Source organism: Monodon monoceros, unplaced genomic scaffold, assembly GCF_005190385.1.
Source record: "Monodon monoceros isolate NGI ecotype Baffin Bay Population unplaced genomic scaffold, NGI_Narwhal_1 Super_Scaffold_10, whole genome shotgun sequence".
Taxonomy (NCBI): domain Eukaryota; kingdom Metazoa; phylum Chordata; class Mammalia; order Artiodactyla; family Monodontidae; genus Monodon; species Monodon monoceros.
Window position 1 is genome coordinate 354,780 of NW_021703766.1, and position 17,292 is coordinate 372,071.

Genomic DNA, 17,292 nt, shown 5'->3' on the forward strand with positions numbered 1-17,292 from the left:
CCTGGATTCAGGGTCGGAACAGTTTGTTTCTCCCCGACAAGATAATTTAGGGGAAATCTCAATTGGAAATCCACCCCCAGAGGGCTGGGAGGCGCTGGCAGGTGGTGACCCATCCCCTGACAGAGCCCATAGCACGCAGCCCCCAGTGGGTCCTCGTAGAGCCCAGTGTACGCAGCCGCTCCCCACCCGAGCCTGGCCAAGAGGAGGCTGCTTGGGGCTGGGCGGCCATCGCACCGTCTGGCCCTTCCCACGGTCAAGCAATGGCCCCCCGCACCCTTTCATTCCTGGGAGGGCCCTTGGTTCAGTCCAGGAAGGAGCTGGTGAGCCTGACGAGAAGCTCCCGGCTCCAGTGTGGGAGCTGCAGGGCACACATGCAGCGCTCCATCCCTCCAGGGGTTGCAGGCCTCTGCTGGGGGGGCAGTAAAGGCACAAAGCCGCTGCAAGGACAAGATGACACTTTATTCTGCCTAAGCCTCCTGCCCCCACCCCCAGAGACCCCACAGACACAGAGAGACATGGGGATGCAGCTGGGACAAAGAGGAATCTGGCTATAGGGATGGGTGTCCGGGGGGGTCTGGGTTTTCTCAGAGACAGGACGCTGCCTGCTGCCCCCTCCCCCATGAAGATCAGATGCAAAAGCAGGAATCCCCCAGACCCCCCCACCCACCCACAAGGCTCAGGCAGGGTCAGGCGTGCCCAGGGGGACCTGTCCCTCCTTCAGCCCTGGGGCCCGGAGGGAGGCTGGCCCACCAGGCAGCAGGGTCACAGGAGCCAAAGGTGGGCGTGGGCTGGGGGACGGAAGGCCCCTGGGTAGTTGGGGTGGAGGGTGCTAGAAACAGATGGTGGACACAGTCCTGGCCGGCCCCTACCGTATGTCCTCACGGAGCGGAGCCCGGGCTGGTCTCGCCGAGGTCTCTCAGAGGCATTCCTTGTGGCTGTAATACTCAACCAGCTGCCTGGGCACCTCAGCAAGCACACTCTTGGCCAGCGCCACGGGGGACGCCTGTGGGTGGGGACAGTGTGCCTCCAGCCGGCTTCCCATCCCCCAGCCCCCTCCCCTAGAGCCGCCATTCACACCGTGACCTCCACCCCCTACGGGTTGTGAACCAGCTCCTGGGACCACGACCAGGAATTCACCCAGTGGGCGGCCGGGTGAGCTTGCGCTCACGATGAGAACGCGGTCGCTGGGCAGTCCGTCCGCGCTGGCACTGCAGGTGGCACAGGTGGGCCCCTCTGGATCGGTGTGACCCTGCTCTGGGCACAGGGCAAAGTGGCTGAGGCAGGAGGGGAGGCCCAGGTCCCCAGTGAAGCTGTGAGTGTGTGTCCACGGGACAGGCAGTTCTTTCCACGTCACAAAGGGAGCGGGGAGCTGCCTGAGAGGAGCCCTGCCCTCCGGGGCATCCACGTGACACTTCTCTATTGCAAAAGTTTCTAGGGGCCGAAAGCTGCTCAGAACGGCGAGGGGCCCGGGGACCCGATGCGCTGCCCGCGGGACCCGCCCGACCACCCGCCCAGCACTCACGATCTTGAGCTCCCAGAAGGGCACAAACTTCAAGATGTCAGAGGGCAGGCTCGCCCCGTGGGGAGCACAGGACACCGCTGTCGCCATCGAGGACCTGCATGTCGGTGAAGTCGGTGTTGCCCATCCCCACGATGATAGACACGGGCAGGTGGGAGGCGCGCATGATGGCCTCACGTGTGTCCGCCATGTTGGTCGCCACGCCGTTTGTCAGGATCAGCAGGATGTAGTATTGCTGGGGCCACAGGGACCCTTCAGGGCAGCTGCGTCTCCCCCCACTCAAACTCCAAGTCCACCAACCAGATGGCCTGGGGGTGACCATGGTTTCCAAGCTTTTCTAAAAGCATATTTGCTGAAGCGTAACCCACACACGCACGCGCGCGCGCACGCACACACACACACACACACGTAATCACAATGAACTGTGAACACATGCTCTCTTTGACCCTGAAGCAGATACTGGAACGGCCACACCTTATAGATGGGGAGACCGCAGCTGGGGGAGCCAGAGTTGACCCAGGTCTGAGGCCAGAGGAGGAGAGGTCTGTGGGCCCTGGGTAGGAAGGGGCTCCCACACCCTGAAGAGTCACTGAGATTCAAGGAACAGAGTTTGGAAAGGACACAGTCTGGTCCAGCCTGGCCCGGTGCCCAGTGCATCTGCAGAAGACAGACTGGGACTTGTTTCAAATAAAGGTCCATTTCCAGTGTGAAAAAAACAAAACCACTCAGAAATCGTTACTAAAAATCTGGATGAGAGAAAACATACAAGAGAAGAAGGAATCACCCTGGAGGTGCAGCCCCTGGAAGGCCGGCCGGGCTGTCCACCAGTTGGCCCAGTCCCTGGCCCAGAGGGCACCCAGCACCGTGATGTCTCCAGAGAAAAGGAGCCAACCGACAGCGCAACAGGGGCACCCTCTCCCAGAGGGCTCCTCTCTGAGCCTGCAGACCAGGGGGATGGGCAGTCCCCTGTCCACGGCTGGAGCACCCCTGCAGTGCCCAGCCCAGCCCTCAGCCCCACATGCCCTCCTCCTGCCCCCCAGAGTAGGGCCAGTTCTCCATTAACATCTCACAGCCCTGCGTTTGCCAGTAGCGCAAACTCCACACCCTCACCGCCTGGAACAGAAGCTTCACCTGAGCCCGGGGACCACTGCAGTCAGGGTCCCCGGAAGCGTCAGCAAGGAAGGACAGGGCTTCTCCATGGGACAGAAAGACGGGTGGGGGCAAACTTCAGGTGGAGGCGCAGGGAAGTGGGTCCCGCGACACGCGCCCAGCATCCACCCGCATCCACCTTGCTCGGCTAAGATGAAGGGTCCGAGCCCCAGCAAGGACAGAGGCAGGCCTGAGTGCCCCCAGAGCCTGGCCGCCCGCCCCCCCCAGAGGAATGAGAGGGGATATGGAGGCCACCACAAGGGCAAGGTCAGCAGACTCCAGCCAGGGGCCCTACTGGACACAAACGCGGGTTTCTTCAGCAAGGGGACCGCGTGAGAGAAGGCAGGGGTCCCCAGCAGGACGGCCACACCCACTGTCAGGTGGAGGCCCTTATCTTAACCCTGTTCCTCCTGGAAAAGCCACCAGGACGTGGACGAGGCAGCTGGACACTTAATACTCGGGAATGGACATCGTCTTTAAGTGTGATGATGGCATTGGAACCCTACTGTTTCTCTTTCAGAGGTTTATACTGATGTTTGCAGAGGAAATTATGTGTCTGGGACTTGGTTCAAAACAATAGGAGAACATGACAACTGAATGTAACCCTTAACTCCAGACTGGATTCTGTGCTAGAAGTAATATTGTGATAGACTTATTATGGGGGCAATGAGTGAAATTGGAGTATATTCTATAGGTTAAAGTATTGGATCTAAATTAAACTACCTGAAATTGATATTTGTGCCGCGGTTATAGAAGAGAACTCCCGGATCTGAGATATAAAGGGCAATGCTGCAACCCTGGCTTTGGGGCTCCATGCCGGGGAGAGCTGCCCCCACACAGGGCGAGGGACAGTCGGACAACCTGACCACGGGCGATCAGAGGCTGGGCGATGGCAAGTCACGAAGATGGAGCAAGGCTGAGAGGAAGAGCCCAGATCAGGAGACCAGGACAGAGGATAGGCAGGTCCTGGGATGGCAGGGAACATGGACACGCGGGGACAGATGGACGTGGGGGAGAGACAAGAGGACGGGGTCGCCTGCAACGTGGGGCTGGAAAGCTGGACTGTGGTCGTGCACAGAGTGTCCTGGCCGCGAGCAGACCAACGTGGAGAACGTGGGGCGGGGGCGTCCAGGTCAGCAGCCTGCTCTCAAATGGTTCAGAAAGAAGACAATAGTAGCAAATATAGGTGGAGGCGGGAGGTGGGGGGAGAAAGAGAGAAGAGGAGGAGGAAACAGGGCAGGGAGTCAATGACGGGTGAGTCTAGGGAAGCAGGTGCCAAAGGTGCTGTACTGAAATTATTCTTCCATAAACTTGATGCTTTTCTTCAAAATAAAAAGTTAAAAGAAGGCAACAGAGTAGCCGTGCCTACAACAGCATGAACAGGTCTACAGAACATTCTGCAGCAGAATGCAGCCTTCAGCACAGCATTATTTGGGTAAATTAAAAATGCAGGGAAGTCCCTGGCAAAGCAAACAAAATGACAATATATATACGACAGAACTGTAAAGAGCAAATCAGCTTCCAGGGTGAGAATTCTGTGCCCGAGAGTAGAGCTCAGCCGCTGGCTCTGGGGCCCTTGGCATCTCCCAGCCGGGTCCTCACTCGGTCAGACACACCGGCCTCCTGCCCGCTGCCCCGGTTCCCTCGGCCTCCTTGCCGCCACGCCCCATCTCGCCCACAGTGGGCCCTGGCCCTGCCCTGTCCCCCAGCAGCAGGCAGCCCTTCCTCACGCGCCCAGCCCCAGCACCTAGAGCTGGACCCTGGGCAGGCAGTTCCGGCAGGCTTTCTCCACGCCCCGGATTCCGGCGGGGGAGGGGGGTGAGCCCAGCCCCGCTGCAGCCCCACCCCGGGTGCCTCGCGCTCCTACCTTCACGCTCACCATCCTCAGGGTTGAAATTGATGGCAAAGTCATGGGACACCTGGGCAGGCACAGAAGGGACTGGTCAGTGGGTCCCCCTCCCAGGACCCCACACCCCCACCTACCGGGAGAGGTAGGTCTGGAGCCACCAGGGCCACCACGTCAAAGATCCTTCGCACAGAGGGCGGAAGGACAGACCAGTGCCGGGCATCGCTCCAGCCCTGGATCCAGGGGGACCTGAAGCTTCTGAGTTACATTAGCCAATAAATCTGCCGCCCCCCCCGCCCCCAAGTTTTCTGCTTAAGTCAGTTGAATGTCCTTTCTAACTGGAAGGTTCCAGACTAATGGTCCCCTCTGCCTGACAGGGCTGCAGTGCTGGGAGGTCAAAGGTCAGCCCTCTGGCCAGCAGGCGGTCCCTGCAACCTGCCCACCGCCGGTCACGTGGTATAGCTGGTTCCCAGCAGGAGAGGCAGCAGCCAGGGGTCCTGGGACCGGGGCTCTCCTACCTCACACTTGGGAGGGATCCGGGCTCCGAACCCCAAAGCAGAGAGCCTCTTGTCGCTGGAAGAGAGACGGCCCCATCAGCCAGGGTCCCTGATCTCCCTGGGGGTGGGTGCGGGTACTTTGGAGAGATACTGACAGAGCCAGGAGACCAGGATGAAACTCTACGGGGTCCAGGCCCCGCCCCGAGCCACATGGGGGAAACTGAGGCCCAGAGCCGTGAAGAAGCCACCCAGCGTGCAGGCCCCCATCACCTCCCAGGCGAGGGCTCCGCCCTGCCACGGCCTCAGTTCACGGTCTGTGAGGTGGGATTTGGACGCCATGTCTGTGTGAAGGACCAAGGGGACCATGGTTGGGGAGCGGCCCCACCTCCCATCTCGGGCCCGGCAGGTGCTAACCCACGCCCCACGCAGAGCCTGGGAGGCGGTGGGCTGGGGGCGCTGGGCTGGCACACCTGTCGTAGTCCTGGCAGGTCTCACCCACAGCCGCCAGGGCCTGCAGTACTCGTGGGGCTGGAAGGGGGTGATGTAGTGCAGGGAGCAGCTGTTCCTAGGGTCCCCAGTGGAGGCTGTGAAGTCAACGGCCACCTGCAGGGGCCACAGTGCGAAGACCCAGGAACCCCTTCCTCCTGGGCTGGGGTGGGCACCTGCACCCCCATATGACAGGTAAGGGAAACTGAGGCCTGGGGAGCCACTCGCCCAGGGCTGCAAAGAAACCCGGAGGTGTAAGCCCGAGGGCCCAGCGCTGTGTTGGCGGGATCACAGAAGGGACGTGCCAACCCCAAAGCTCCTGGGTCCCCAGGGTTGGCCAGCGCCTCAGGGCAATACCAGCCAGTAGCTGCAGGGAGCCAGCGTGGTCACAGCGGACCCTCGGCACCTCCTTCTACAGCGGGGGGCTGTGGAGGTGGGGGTGGGGGAGGGGCTAGGCAGGGCTGGGGAGGAGCAAGCCCTGAGCTGGGGTCCCTGTGTGTCCCCCGCCCAGTCACTTTCCTCAGGGCATTCTGGCTGTCACGAGAAGGAGTGCAGAGGCCACACAGAAGGGACCTGTAGGCCCTGACGAAGGGCCTTTTCTGCGCCCATCCACCCTGGGTGCCAGACGGGCTCTGAGTTACATCCAGGGTGGGGAGGGGCTGCTGGGAGCCCTGGGGTGGGGCCCGGGCGCTGACACCCATCCTGCTGGGATGCACCCAGCAGGCTGTGCAGACAGTCCGTGGACTCACCGTGAAGTGGTCTGGCAGCCGCCCATGATGTAGTCCCGGAACAAGTACGCCCTGTAGAACATCCGGGACCCCCACCCTGGGAAGACTGAGGCCAGGGCTTCAGGGTCGGGACCTCTGGGGCTCCTGGGACATGCCCTTCCCCAGGAGCCCAGCAGTCTCAGTCCCCTCCTCTCAGGCCCTCAGGCCGCCTGAATGCCCATCTTCCCCCCACCATCTATTCTCTTCTGTCTCCCCCTCCCCTCCATCCCTCCCACCTCCACACACTGGGGGCACCAGACCTCTGGGATGGGGGCCCTTGAGGGTCCATCTGACTACAGGGGGTTCCAGGCAGTGGCCGGCCACCCCAGCCCAGAGCACCCTCTGCAGAGCTGAGGCAGGAGCACCCCCTCCACCCACTGCGGGGGGGGAGGGGCTGCAGGCTGGGCCGAGGCTCACCTTCAGGTCTGCCAGGATGACCACCCCAGAGTTCTTGGAACTGCGCTTCTCCTGCGTGTACTTGAGGTTTACACAGTCCCACTGGGCCTGGGGGACAGGGACAAGCAGAGACCCCCACCCCAGAGTGCCAGCACCCAACACCCACCCCAAGGGGCAGGGGAGCACTGAAAGCCCTGCCCCACCGGCATTTGTCACTTCAACTTTAACACGGGCTGGTGGTCCCTACTCCAGCCACCTGGTGGGTGTGGGTGTCCTGCTCTGTCACCATCTTTAGCCTCTCTAAAACCATCACAACAATTTCTGGGGCAACCCAGCGCAGGGCCAGCGCCCCAGCGCATTCTGGGGGACAGGCGGGCCCTTCCTGCTCTCACCTGGTCCTCCCGGAAGGCATTCTGCATCTCCACGAAGGTGGCAGAGAATTCTGCGATGAAGTCGTGCTTCCCGCAGGAGTCATAATCCCAGACGAGGCCCTGGGGACCCCGGGACCCCTCAGCCCGCCTGCCCCTCTGAGGCCCCCAGCCTGGGTGTCTCCATGCCCCTGCAGCAAGGTCGCCCCCTTCCCACCATCCTTCCCCACGTACCTCAACTCCAGGAAGGTGTGGCCTGGGGGGACTCGCCCCACCCCAGCCACGCCCCCAGCCGCCCCATCCCCTCCCCAGCACCCACCCTCCGCCAGCCAGCCCCGCCCCGCCCCGCCCACCATCAGAGGCCGAGGCTCCTCACATCTGCACAGGCTGCTCAGAGACACCTTGAAAGGCTGCCAGGTGGGGCTCAGGTCGTTCTTCACCACCTGCGGACCGGGAGGGGCGGCTCAGGCGGCCCTGCCTCACGCTCCGGGCAGGACCCTGAGAGCCCAAAGCTGCATCTCCGAAGCTCGTTCCTTCCAGAGCCACCTTCCTAACACCCCACATTCCTGGACCACCTGAACTTCTTTTTCCTTAAATAGCCTTTTTTTTAACTCAGATTAATTTATCTCAGAAAGAAACACTTTCCGGGGTTTCCCTGGTGGCGCAGTGGTTGCGAGTCCGCCTGCCGATGCAGGGGACACGGGTTCGTGCCCCGGTCCGGGAAGATCCCACATGCCGCGGAGCGGCTGGGCCCATGAGCCATGGCTGCTGAGCCTGCGCGTCCGGAGCCTGTGCTCCGCAATGGGAGAGGCCGCAACAGTGAGAGGCCTGCGTACCGCAAAAAAAAAAAAAAAAAGTGCCTTCCCACTGGTGTAACTGAAATCTTGTTTTACGGGCAGGTAGTGATAACAAATCCGGATTCTTGATTCTAGGACAGAAGCTCCATGCCCACCTGGCCGCTCTCTGTTCAAAGGGGTATGGCGGTTTCGGAGGTCAAGACGCTACAGCCGTGGGGAGCCAGGGAGGTGCAGGGAGGGCCGGGGTGACTCCTTCCCCTGTCCTTTCACGCTGTCCCTGGGTGCTGGCCAGGGACCCCTCACCTCCGTCCTGTACACCAGCTGCTTGCTCTGATCATCGTTGATTCGGCGCAGCTCCAGGAGGGGGTCCGGCTTGCTGAAGAGGCCCTGCAGGAGGAGCAGAGGGTGTGCTTGGCAAGCGGTGGGGTCCAGGCTCTGCCACCTCCTGGCTGTGAGGGCAACGGCCTCCCCTCTGGAGCATCCCTGGCTCCCCAGCGCCCAGCGCCCAGTTCCCACCCTGCCCCCCACCTGCCCCACCCCTGCTTCACTCTCCGTCCAGGGGAGGCAGCAGGCAACGCCAGGTCAGACCCCTGCTCTGTGCCCCTACCCCATGTGAGAAGCCAGCAGGACCAGAACCGAGTTCAGATCCAGTTCCTCCACTGCCTGGACGGGGACCTCCCTGAGTGCCCGTCACAGGGAGCTGAGGATGAGCTGACGGCAGCGACACATACAGGACCCTGACAGCAGCACAACCGCCTGCACGGGCAGCCCCACCCACGGCTCTGAGTGCGTCCCACTCCTCAGCCACCTGTCTCCCTGTGGACACAGTGTAGCTCTGTCTACACCTCCTGACAGGAGGGAAAGCTGGGCCCCAGGGGGGCGCCCCTCACCTTGTCATCCAGTTTCCTGGCACGGAGGGAGAGCTCCGCATGGCCTTTATTCCCAGAGATGTCTCTGGCTATCGCCTAGGCGAAGGGAGAGCGCCAAGGCTCCCGGCTGGTCAGGAGGGGTCTGACCCCACCCTTCCCTGCCCAGCTGCAGCCCAGCCTCGGGGAGGTGTCCGGACGCCCCGGCCTCGGCGAGGAATGGGCGGGGGTCTGCAGGGGGCGGGGCTGGTGGAAGGCGGGGCCTCACCGTGCTGGGGGACTTGCTGGCGTTCCTGCTGACCTTCAGCAACAGTGCTGGGGTCACCTTCTTCTGGGCCACGATCTGGAAGTCAGAGGCTCAGGGAGGGGTACGCACCTGCTCCCCTGAGGACCCTAACCCCGTCCTGGGTCTCCCTGTCTCCTCCCCAACGCCCCCACTCACCCTCGGTGGCCAGGTTCCCCAAACCGACCCCCCAGGGCACCACGCCCTCGGCGCCTGGCAGCGGCCAGCCCAGTGACCCTCTCTCGCTCCACCAGGCCCTCAGCTCGGCACGCCTCACCGCCTCCTAGGCCCTCCCACCGCCCACGCATCAGGTGAGGAAAGGGAGGCTCGGGGAGGAGGGAGACCGCCGAGTCACGCTGGTGAGCGCGTGTGTGCAACCTGCAGCAGCAGCCGCGCCCTGGGAACCCATCACCCTCTACGGACCAGGTCGAGGACAGCGCAGCCCCTACCACAGCCCAAGGCCAGCGAGCGAGCGGCCATGGGGCTTCCCAGCCCCACCCAGGACCCCCAGGCTGCTCCCTCCCTGGGGTCTCAGCCCCCTGCCCAGCCCTCCCCCTCCTCTCAACAATCTCCCCAGGGACTGCATTCCTCTTTGGCCTATAAGCCCCTGACTGGGCTAAGAGTTGACCCGGGAATGCCGTGTGCAGCCAAGCAACACTGGCTCACCAGGAGCAGCGCTCAGACTGGTCTGCAAACAAGATAGAGGACGACCACCCTCATGGCTGCTGGACGACCAGGTACTTTGTATGTGTGGGGACTGCCCCCTTCCCCTGGCCAGCGAGTCCTCAGCTGTGGCCGTGGTGGGTGAGGGCAGTGCTGACCCTCTTCGCCCTGCCCCACACAGGATCTTGTCTGACAAGCTGAGACAGAGGGACACAGGACAACCCCCCCCCGCAACAGGAGGTGCCTGGCTAACAGCTCAGAGCACACAGGAACATTCTGTGCAGAAGAGAAACCCATCCCAGGTGGGGGAAGCGGAGGCCAAAAAGGGCCACGTGCCAGGCCCCCCGATTCTCCCATTTGCAGACTCACTTCTGGGCTCTCCTGACTCATGGGATGGTTGCTTTAGCTGGTTTGACAAGTGACCATGCTTCCTGTGAGCCCCGCAGCTCCCACGGAGGTGGCCTTGTCACGGCCCCAGTCTCCCATATGAGGAAGCAGAGGTCAGGGATTCGCTCAAGGGCGCAGCACTGGAATCTGAAGACCAGGTCCTAGCCTTTGGCCACTGATGGTAGCGCCCCTGACGGCCCCACAGATCTGGCAGTCCTGGGGGGGCCTTTCCCTAAAGCTTACGTGTATGTCCAGATGTGTGTCCATACATGTATCTGTGTATCCATGGATCTGCACCCACATGTGCATGCATGTTTGTCCGTGCATGCATGCCGATACACGTGTGTCCGTGCATGTGTGTCCCTGTGTGTTGTCCTCTTCCACGCTCACGAGAGCAGGTAAGAGGCCAACACTGGGTAGAAGCCTTCCTTCACGTGGGGCTGTGCCCTGCCTAAATCTTGGTCCTCTTAACTGATGGAAGGCTCTACCCTGCCGGCTCCAACCCAGGCAGAGATGGGGATGTCACACACAGGCTTCACGCTGGGTAAAAGGAGTCGGACACAAATGAGAACACACTGTGTGATTCATGGACATGAAATTCTAGAACAGGCAAAACTATTGGGGGAGGGGATTGAGAGGAACAGGGGACCTGCTGGATGACAAAAATGTCCTGTGTGATCTGGGTGATGGTCAGGTGTATAAAACTGTCTAAGCCCATCGATCCCAACCCTCAAGGTCTACACATCTTACTGTATGTAAATTACACCTCAATAAAAGACAGGCACCCCAGAGCACTCACGAGAATCTAACGTGACACATCGAGTGTTCGGCTCAGAGCCTGCGCTAAGCTGTCGGGCTGGGGGCTGGTGGCAACAGCTCCCGTTACACTGACCACGGTAGAGCTAATTGGGAACGACCTCACCAGAGCATGCAGTGTCCCTCGGGTGGCAGCTGGACCTCAGACCGGTCACTGCCATGGGGAGAGACGAGGGAAGGGCTGGCTCCCTTATGTCATGGAAGTGAAAAAAAGCAAACTGCAGAACAGTATATGCCGTTTGTGTTTTTAAAAGTGTATCTACAGAGAAAAAACTACGTTCCTTTGCTCAGTTAAGAATAAATCTCTCCAGAAGGATGTAACGAACCTGGGGACGGGGCACGAGGGAGATACGTGGTCCAGGGTGTACCTGTTATACTTTCTGAATTTAGACCCGTATGGACGTATTACCCAGTTCAAAATTACATTTTTTTAAGTAAAAAATGTTTTAAGAGAAGGAGCTATGGAGTCAGAGCAGCTGGTACACGGTCTGTGTGTAATCACGCCGTCCCCAGGCCACCACTGCCATCGCACCGGCCCTCAGGACCAGCTGAGGTCTCCATGCTGCCCTCCTCCCTCTCCCTCCCAAGGGGACGGGCGCCCACCTGCCCCGAGGTGCACTCCATGCCCCCCAGAAGTCGTCATCCTGGCAGCTGAGGCTGCTGGGCCCGTGGGTGTCGTAGACCTCAAAGCACAGCTTCTGCACCTCCTCAAAGTAGTAGTCCAGTGTGAAGACCTTGGAGAAGGCCGGATGCAGGCTGCTCCGGACCACCTCGGTTCTGTCCACCTGCAAGCAGCCCTGGGTGAGCAGACCTCCGGGGTGGGGGTGGGATCTGTCCAGCTGAGCACTCCCCGAGGCCCTGTGCCCCGGCTCTAGCCCTCAGGGTCCCCCCTCTCCCACCCATCTGCCCTCGGGCGGTCTTGAAGGACTTGCTTCCAGGCCCTGCTGTGGGAAGACAACCCCTCCCCCTCGCCCCGCCCGCCACCTGCTGCTGCGATGCCCCAGGGGGGCATTGCCCAGACCCCTGGGCACGTCCCTCCCTGAGACAAAGGCAGTCCTCTGGCCCCCACAGAGGGCCTGCTCCATCCCCACACCACGGATGAGCAGGCAGGCTTAGAGAGGAGGGCGTGTCTAAGGGCCTTTGTGAGGTCACTCAATCAGCAGGGGGATTCCACCTGTACCCCAGTCTCCATGCGGAACCCAGTACTCTCACCTCCCTTGATCCTCCAGGCCCCAGGTGTCTCTGCAGCTTTGCTGCACCAACCCCTCCCCTCCCAGGTTGGCAGGGCCGCCCGAGCCCCTGTGAAGCCATAGTCAGGACACCTGCCCAGGGCCAGATGGAACAAGGGACACTGTCCAAGTCTGCCTGTCCCCCTCCTGGGTTCCCCTGACCAGGAGCCACTCTGCACAGGGCTGGCCCTGGGCACCCAATACTGCTGCTCCCAGGATGGTGGCCTGCTTCCCTGGGGGAGTGAAATCTTTCATAACCCAACCTCAGCCCGCCATCCTTCACTTCTGTTCCACTCAGGCAGAAACAAGCTGCTGGGTCCAGCCCACACTTCACGGACCGCTCAGACAAGGACACAAAGGTGGGACCTCGGGCCAGGGCAGGAGGGGGAGACCACGAGGACAGCTGCCCAAAGTCCCCAAAGGGGTGATGGCAGTGCAGCCAGGGAGGCAGGTGGCAGCAGTGTCCACCGGGCGGGCGGTCCAGCTGAGGGAGGCCTGGTTTTACTCGTGCCTGGCTCATCTGGGGGCTCTGAGGATACCCTTGGCAGGAGCCGCCTGGATGGTGCGCCCAGCCCCTCCACCCTCAGTCCCTTTCAACAGTGACCCAGCTTTACCTCCTCTGCCGGAGGCACCATCCTTCCTGGGGAAATTTTCAAAAGGGCAGGAACTTACCACGCAGCACCGTTTCATCAGTTCGTCCCCCAGCACTGTGCAACTGGGGCTTACAAAGGAGGGGAGCCCAGCTGAGGCACCACAGTTGGAGGGTGGGGACCAAGGCCTAACACACGCCTTCCCACTGCCCCTCAGGTCCTCGGGCTCCCCAGATGTAACCCCCGAGAAAGCTCTGAGCCGTTCCCAGGAGGGTGGGCCCAGAGATGAATCTGGAAGGCCAGCCCTCTCCTCCTGGGCTGCAGGCCTTCACCAGGCCCTGGACCATGGTCCTCCTGTTGAGCAGTCCTCACCGCTACCCAAGGCTGACACGCACCCAACACGCTGCAGTGAGAGCCAGAGATCTTTCAGAAAGAAATCTCCACAAAGGTAAGATAGTTTGTTTTGGTTACTGCCATGTCCCTGCAACCTGGGACTGTGCCTGGCCCACAGCAGATAATAAATACTTGACGAGTGCCCGTTCTCTCTCCATCGATTTGTTCTGAGACAATTCCCCGCACGTCGCCTTCTACCTTCCCTGGCCCACCCACACCTGCTCCATCATCAGCTTCCACCGTCCAGGTCCTCAGGACGGTCAGGCCAGGCAGGCCCTGGGCCGGAAGTGCGTCAGCTCACTCACTTTCCTCTGGTCTGGTTCTAAGCTACTGAGAACTGATTCTAGCTGAGGACACTGGGAAATTCCTGGAATTGGGCATGAACTGCTCTGGACAGAGGCTGCGGTTAGGAAAGGGAGGTCGTTGCCTCTCCTTTCCTCTGGACCTTTTGTGACGCAAAGACTGTATTTTCCTCCTGTAACGCCCAGAAAACATACAAGGAAAAAAATGGCAAGTGCAGCCACCTACGCGAGGCATCAAGGAAAGAGGACTATTCGCCCTTTGCACAGCTGCCCCTTAGTCTACTCTTTGGCTTGAACTAAGTTGAGTCAAGTGGGAAAAAAACCTAAATAACCTAAAATGACTATGGTTTCCCTGTAAACTACAACAATTTGAATCAGTTAGAATTTCAATTTTTTAGAAAAATATCACAATTACCTACATTTTAACAAAGCAACTACAGGATACAAAATCAAATTAAAATTCACTCTGGAGGGGTGACACTCCCATGGGTTAAAATGCAGTGATGTATACCTTCCCTCCAAAATAAAAAATACCATGTAACTTGAATATTAAACAAAAATTATTTGTAACTACCCAGACCGACGCTAGTCTCCTACAAATGCCCCAGCACTCCCTGGTGGCCACTGCAGGCACTGCGGGTGACACCAGCACACGTACTTTGGTTATCTGTCCAGGAGATGCACCTACAACCCACAAACAGTTCTGCCCAGATGGACACAGGCACAGTAGACCCCGGCCCCGCACACCCAGCCAGAGGCCTCTCTGCCCCCCAGCCTGTGAGCACCTCAGCCGGGGCTCCAGCAGACGGGCAGCTACCCTGCCCTCGGGTAGCTTAACTCCTTGCCAGGTCTCTGAGCACAAAGCAAATGAACCAGTGTCTCCAGGCTGTCCAGAGGCAGCCCCCTATGTGCCCTCTCTCACAGATGGCTCATCAGGCTCCAACCCCCAGGCCTCCACACCAGCTGACCTTTCTATGGCTCATGACTTCCAAATACACAAAGTGAGCATGGACGTCAAATAAGTACCTTATAAACTGTTAGCTTTAGAGATGAGAACAGTGGTTTAATAGTCCTCCAAATTGCCTGAGGTAGTTGGTCCCGAACGCACAGCACCTGCAGGGGTGGAGCGTTCCGACAAGGAAACTCACTAAGCACCTGCCTCCCAGGCCCCGAACCTGCTCCCCTCACAGCAGGCCTGCTGCGACGAGGGACAAGGACGTGCTCCAGGTTCCCCTCAAGGAGGCTCCCCAGGCCCCAGTTCCTTACACAACGAAGGTCACATGGACACTGCAGGCTTATCACAAGTTGCCAACAGCACTTTATTTTTTCTTTTCGACATCCTGTTCCGCAGCTTCCTTGGCCCTTTTTGCCCGGATGCCAAAAAGCCGGGCGTTGGCACGGGCCATGCGGAGACTGGCGAACGCCTTGAAGTTCTTCTCTTCCTCTGTGATGACTCTGGCTTTCTCCTTCTTGTAGACCTGGAAGGGAGCACAGGCCCAGGAGCAGCTGTCAGCAAACTGAGAGGCCTTGGAGGGGCATCTGCCCACCCAAGAAAGGCTACAGGGGAGGCCACCAAAAGATTATAACAATCCCCTGTGGATTTAAAACAACCCCAAGTCATGTGAAGGGTGGGCGGGGCACTGTGCTTGGACAGGACCTGGAGAAGGGGAGGCTCAGGCCCACGCCCCACTCGCAGGAGCCTCAAGGGCCTGGTCAATTGCCACTCAGGTTACAGGATCACCAAACATCCAGGGTTGCCTACAGCCTGGCCTTTCCAAATAGAAGAGAAAAAGGACCCAAGAGAGGGAGTGGTGACAAGTAAGGGTTCACAAAGCTTCCCTCAAGGAGTCCATCTGTTAAGATGCAGGAGGCTCTCTCCAGGGTGGAAGGAAGGTCCTTTCCACAAACTTGTAAATCTCAACATGGGCCCCAGATGCCAGGCTGACTCCCTCCAACCCAACCCCCGCCCTGTCGTTCAGTTGCTCCCTCCAAACATGCCCACTTACATTCCGTATGGGCATGACTGGTCCGGTCAGCTGGGTGGCCAATTTGAGCTCTTCAGCCTGTGTGCAGTGAGAAGGGAGTTAGGTGGGTTCAGCTCATCTGCCCAAGCCTGTAACCCCTGGCTGGGTGTCTGCCAATGGATCCCTGTCCGTCTAGCCGATGGCAGGCACAGGCACATGAAAAAGCGCCAACCACGTGTGCAGCAGAGACACACATACAACAACTCTCAGGAGCCCATACGGATGGACTGTTAACTTCACACAAAGGTCAGTAACCGGAAAAACACTTTCCCAATTCTACGACAGCTGGCTCCAAGTCCCACAGCTCTTGCCCACGGTGAATCTCGGCAGTCCTAGTAATTAGTTTGTGGATTCTCAGAGGCTTTCTTCTAGGTATCTATCAACTCTCTACTACCCTGCATGAAGACCCAGTTTTGGATGATAAAAAGCTACAGACAAATACGTGTTCTTCTCAAGGCAGCTAAACCCCCGGTGAGACCTCCACGCCCTCACCAGGCTGGGCACAGAGGAAGCCCGGTACTCACAGAGCTGTCTCCCTTCTTGGGGGCCGAAGGCTTCCTGGGGAAGAGGATGAGCTTGGAGCGGTACTCCTTGAGCCGCTGCACGTTCGCCTGCAGGGACTCTGTGCACTTGTTCCGCCGCCTCGGGTCCACCGAGATCCCAATGGTCCGGGCCACCTTTTTGTGGATGCCGGCCACCTGCCCCGAGACAGACACAGATGAAGACCCGAGGGCTCCCCGGTCCCCACCCCCTGCCGGGAAAGCCCAGCCGTCAGATGGAAAAGGGTTCAAGCACACTTTCATCACAGCGGTGCAGCGATTCCGGAGAATGTCATCACTTGGCTGTGGGCCACGAGGGACAACCCGTGGGACTCAGGACGCATGCTGGCGACACTCACCCTCAGCTCCTCCAGGCTGAAGCCCCTGCCGGCGCGCACCTTGGTGTGGTACCTGACCGTGGGGCATCTCACCACCGGCCGGAGCGGGCCGGACGCGGGGCGCGGGGCAATGCGGCGCGCCTTGGCCTGCCGGGCCTTGCGTCTGCGCAGACAGAAGCCGAGCGGCGGTCATCGGCCGCCCCTCCCGCAGCGGGCCGGGAGCGCGAGTCCCGGCCGCCCTCCGCGCGCGGGGAGAGAAAGGGGCGCGCTCGCCTCGGGGCGGCTCACCTGCGTATCTTGCGCGCCGGCTGGTTGAACCACGTCGCCACGCGCCGCTGCCAGTCCTTGTGGAAGTGGGGCTTCAGGATCATGCCATTCCGGCTGGGCGCCATGGCTGAGGCCGACTGGCCTGGGGAGCAGGGAGGACGCGGACCGAATTAGGGCCCGGGCGCGGTGGCACGCCGGCGCGCGCACAGAGCCCGGGCCACAGCCCGACGCCTACGGCGGCGGGCGGACCCCAGGGACGATAGATGGGGCCGGATGGTGTCGGATAGCAGAGATAGCGCCACGCTCGGGTGTACTCACCTCCTCCGCGGGTTCACGGACGCGGAAAGGAAAAGGGACCGCAGAGCACCCTGGGATGGTACTGGGCCCGGCCAATCAGAAGCGACGGAGCGTTCTGACCAATCAGAGCCAGGGCCGCCGAGTGACGTACAGGCCCCACCCCCACCCCGGCGGCCCTAGCTGTACGGACAGACATGGCGCTGCGTTTCCCGGGCTACGGGAGTCCCGCGCCCCCGCGCCCCCGCCCCCGGCAACGCCCGCGCCCCCGGCCCGCGGACGGTCTGGGTCCCGCGAAGCCTGGGACGGCCGGCCGGCCTGCTTGTGCACCACGGTAGGCCTCGCCCTCCGCGTCCTGGTCTGCGGCCCCGGCCACCACGTGGAGCCTGCTTGCCCTCCCTGTGGGCGGAGCGCACACTTACGAGCGGGCCTTCCAGAGCGCCCTGCGCGTGTCGCACGGAGGTCTGCGGTCGGGC

General features: G+C 60.8%; 2 protein-coding genes and 1 non-coding gene across 3 annotated transcripts; all 3 read right to left on the reverse strand.

Annotated features, from left to right (window-relative positions):
* Positions 1-686: 686 nt before the first annotated feature.
* Positions 687-12,704, reverse strand: CPNE7 (copine 7). Its single transcript, XM_029204785.1, is given in 21 exon segments — positions 687-1,003; positions 1,523-1,565; positions 1,567-1,754; positions 2,640-2,666; positions 4,285-4,366; positions 4,423-4,472; positions 4,537-4,587; positions 5,033-5,087; positions 5,482-5,527; positions 5,530-5,614; positions 6,247-6,257; positions 6,260-6,306; positions 6,683-6,768; positions 7,053-7,151; positions 7,382-7,471; positions 8,129-8,212; positions 8,716-8,790; positions 8,960-9,034; positions 11,444-11,472; positions 11,475-11,625; positions 12,684-12,704. Coding segments are annotated over 21 exon segments (1,482 nt in total). The 3' UTR covers positions 687-916.
* A 1,944-nt stretch (positions 12,705-14,648) lies between these two features.
* RPL13 (ribosomal protein L13) lies at positions 14,649-16,897 on the reverse strand. The gene is made up of 6 exons (XM_029213525.1): positions 16,841-16,897; positions 16,544-16,664; positions 16,277-16,418; positions 15,903-16,076; positions 15,361-15,417; positions 14,649-14,832 (listed from the first exon to the last, which is right to left on the reverse strand). The coding sequence occupies exons 2-6, from the start codon at positions 16,645-16,647 to the stop codon at positions 14,674-14,676; spliced, it is 636 nt and encodes a 211-aa protein (XP_029069358.1). The 5' UTR covers positions 16,648-16,664; positions 16,841-16,897; the 3' UTR covers positions 14,649-14,673.
* On the reverse strand, positions 16,132-16,215 carry LOC114890119. The gene has a single exon (XR_003792251.1). It is a non-coding gene; the product is annotated as a small nucleolar RNA MBII-202 (small nucleolar RNA).
* Positions 16,898-17,292: the final 395 nt, after the last annotated feature.

Coding starts and splice junctions, on each gene's coding strand:
- RPL13 (XM_029213525.1), bottom strand. CDS start 16,647: ATGGCGCCCAGCCGGAATGGCATGATCCTGAAGCCCCACTTCCACAAG. Junction 16,077..16,276: donor TCAGCCTGGAGGAGCTGAGG/GTGAGTGTCGCC, acceptor GTCTCGGGGCAG/GTGGCCGGCATCCACAAAAA. Junction 14,833..15,360: donor CAGTCATGCCCATACGGAAT/GTAAGTGGGCAT, acceptor GCTCCCTTCCAG/GTCTACAAGAAGGAGAAAGC.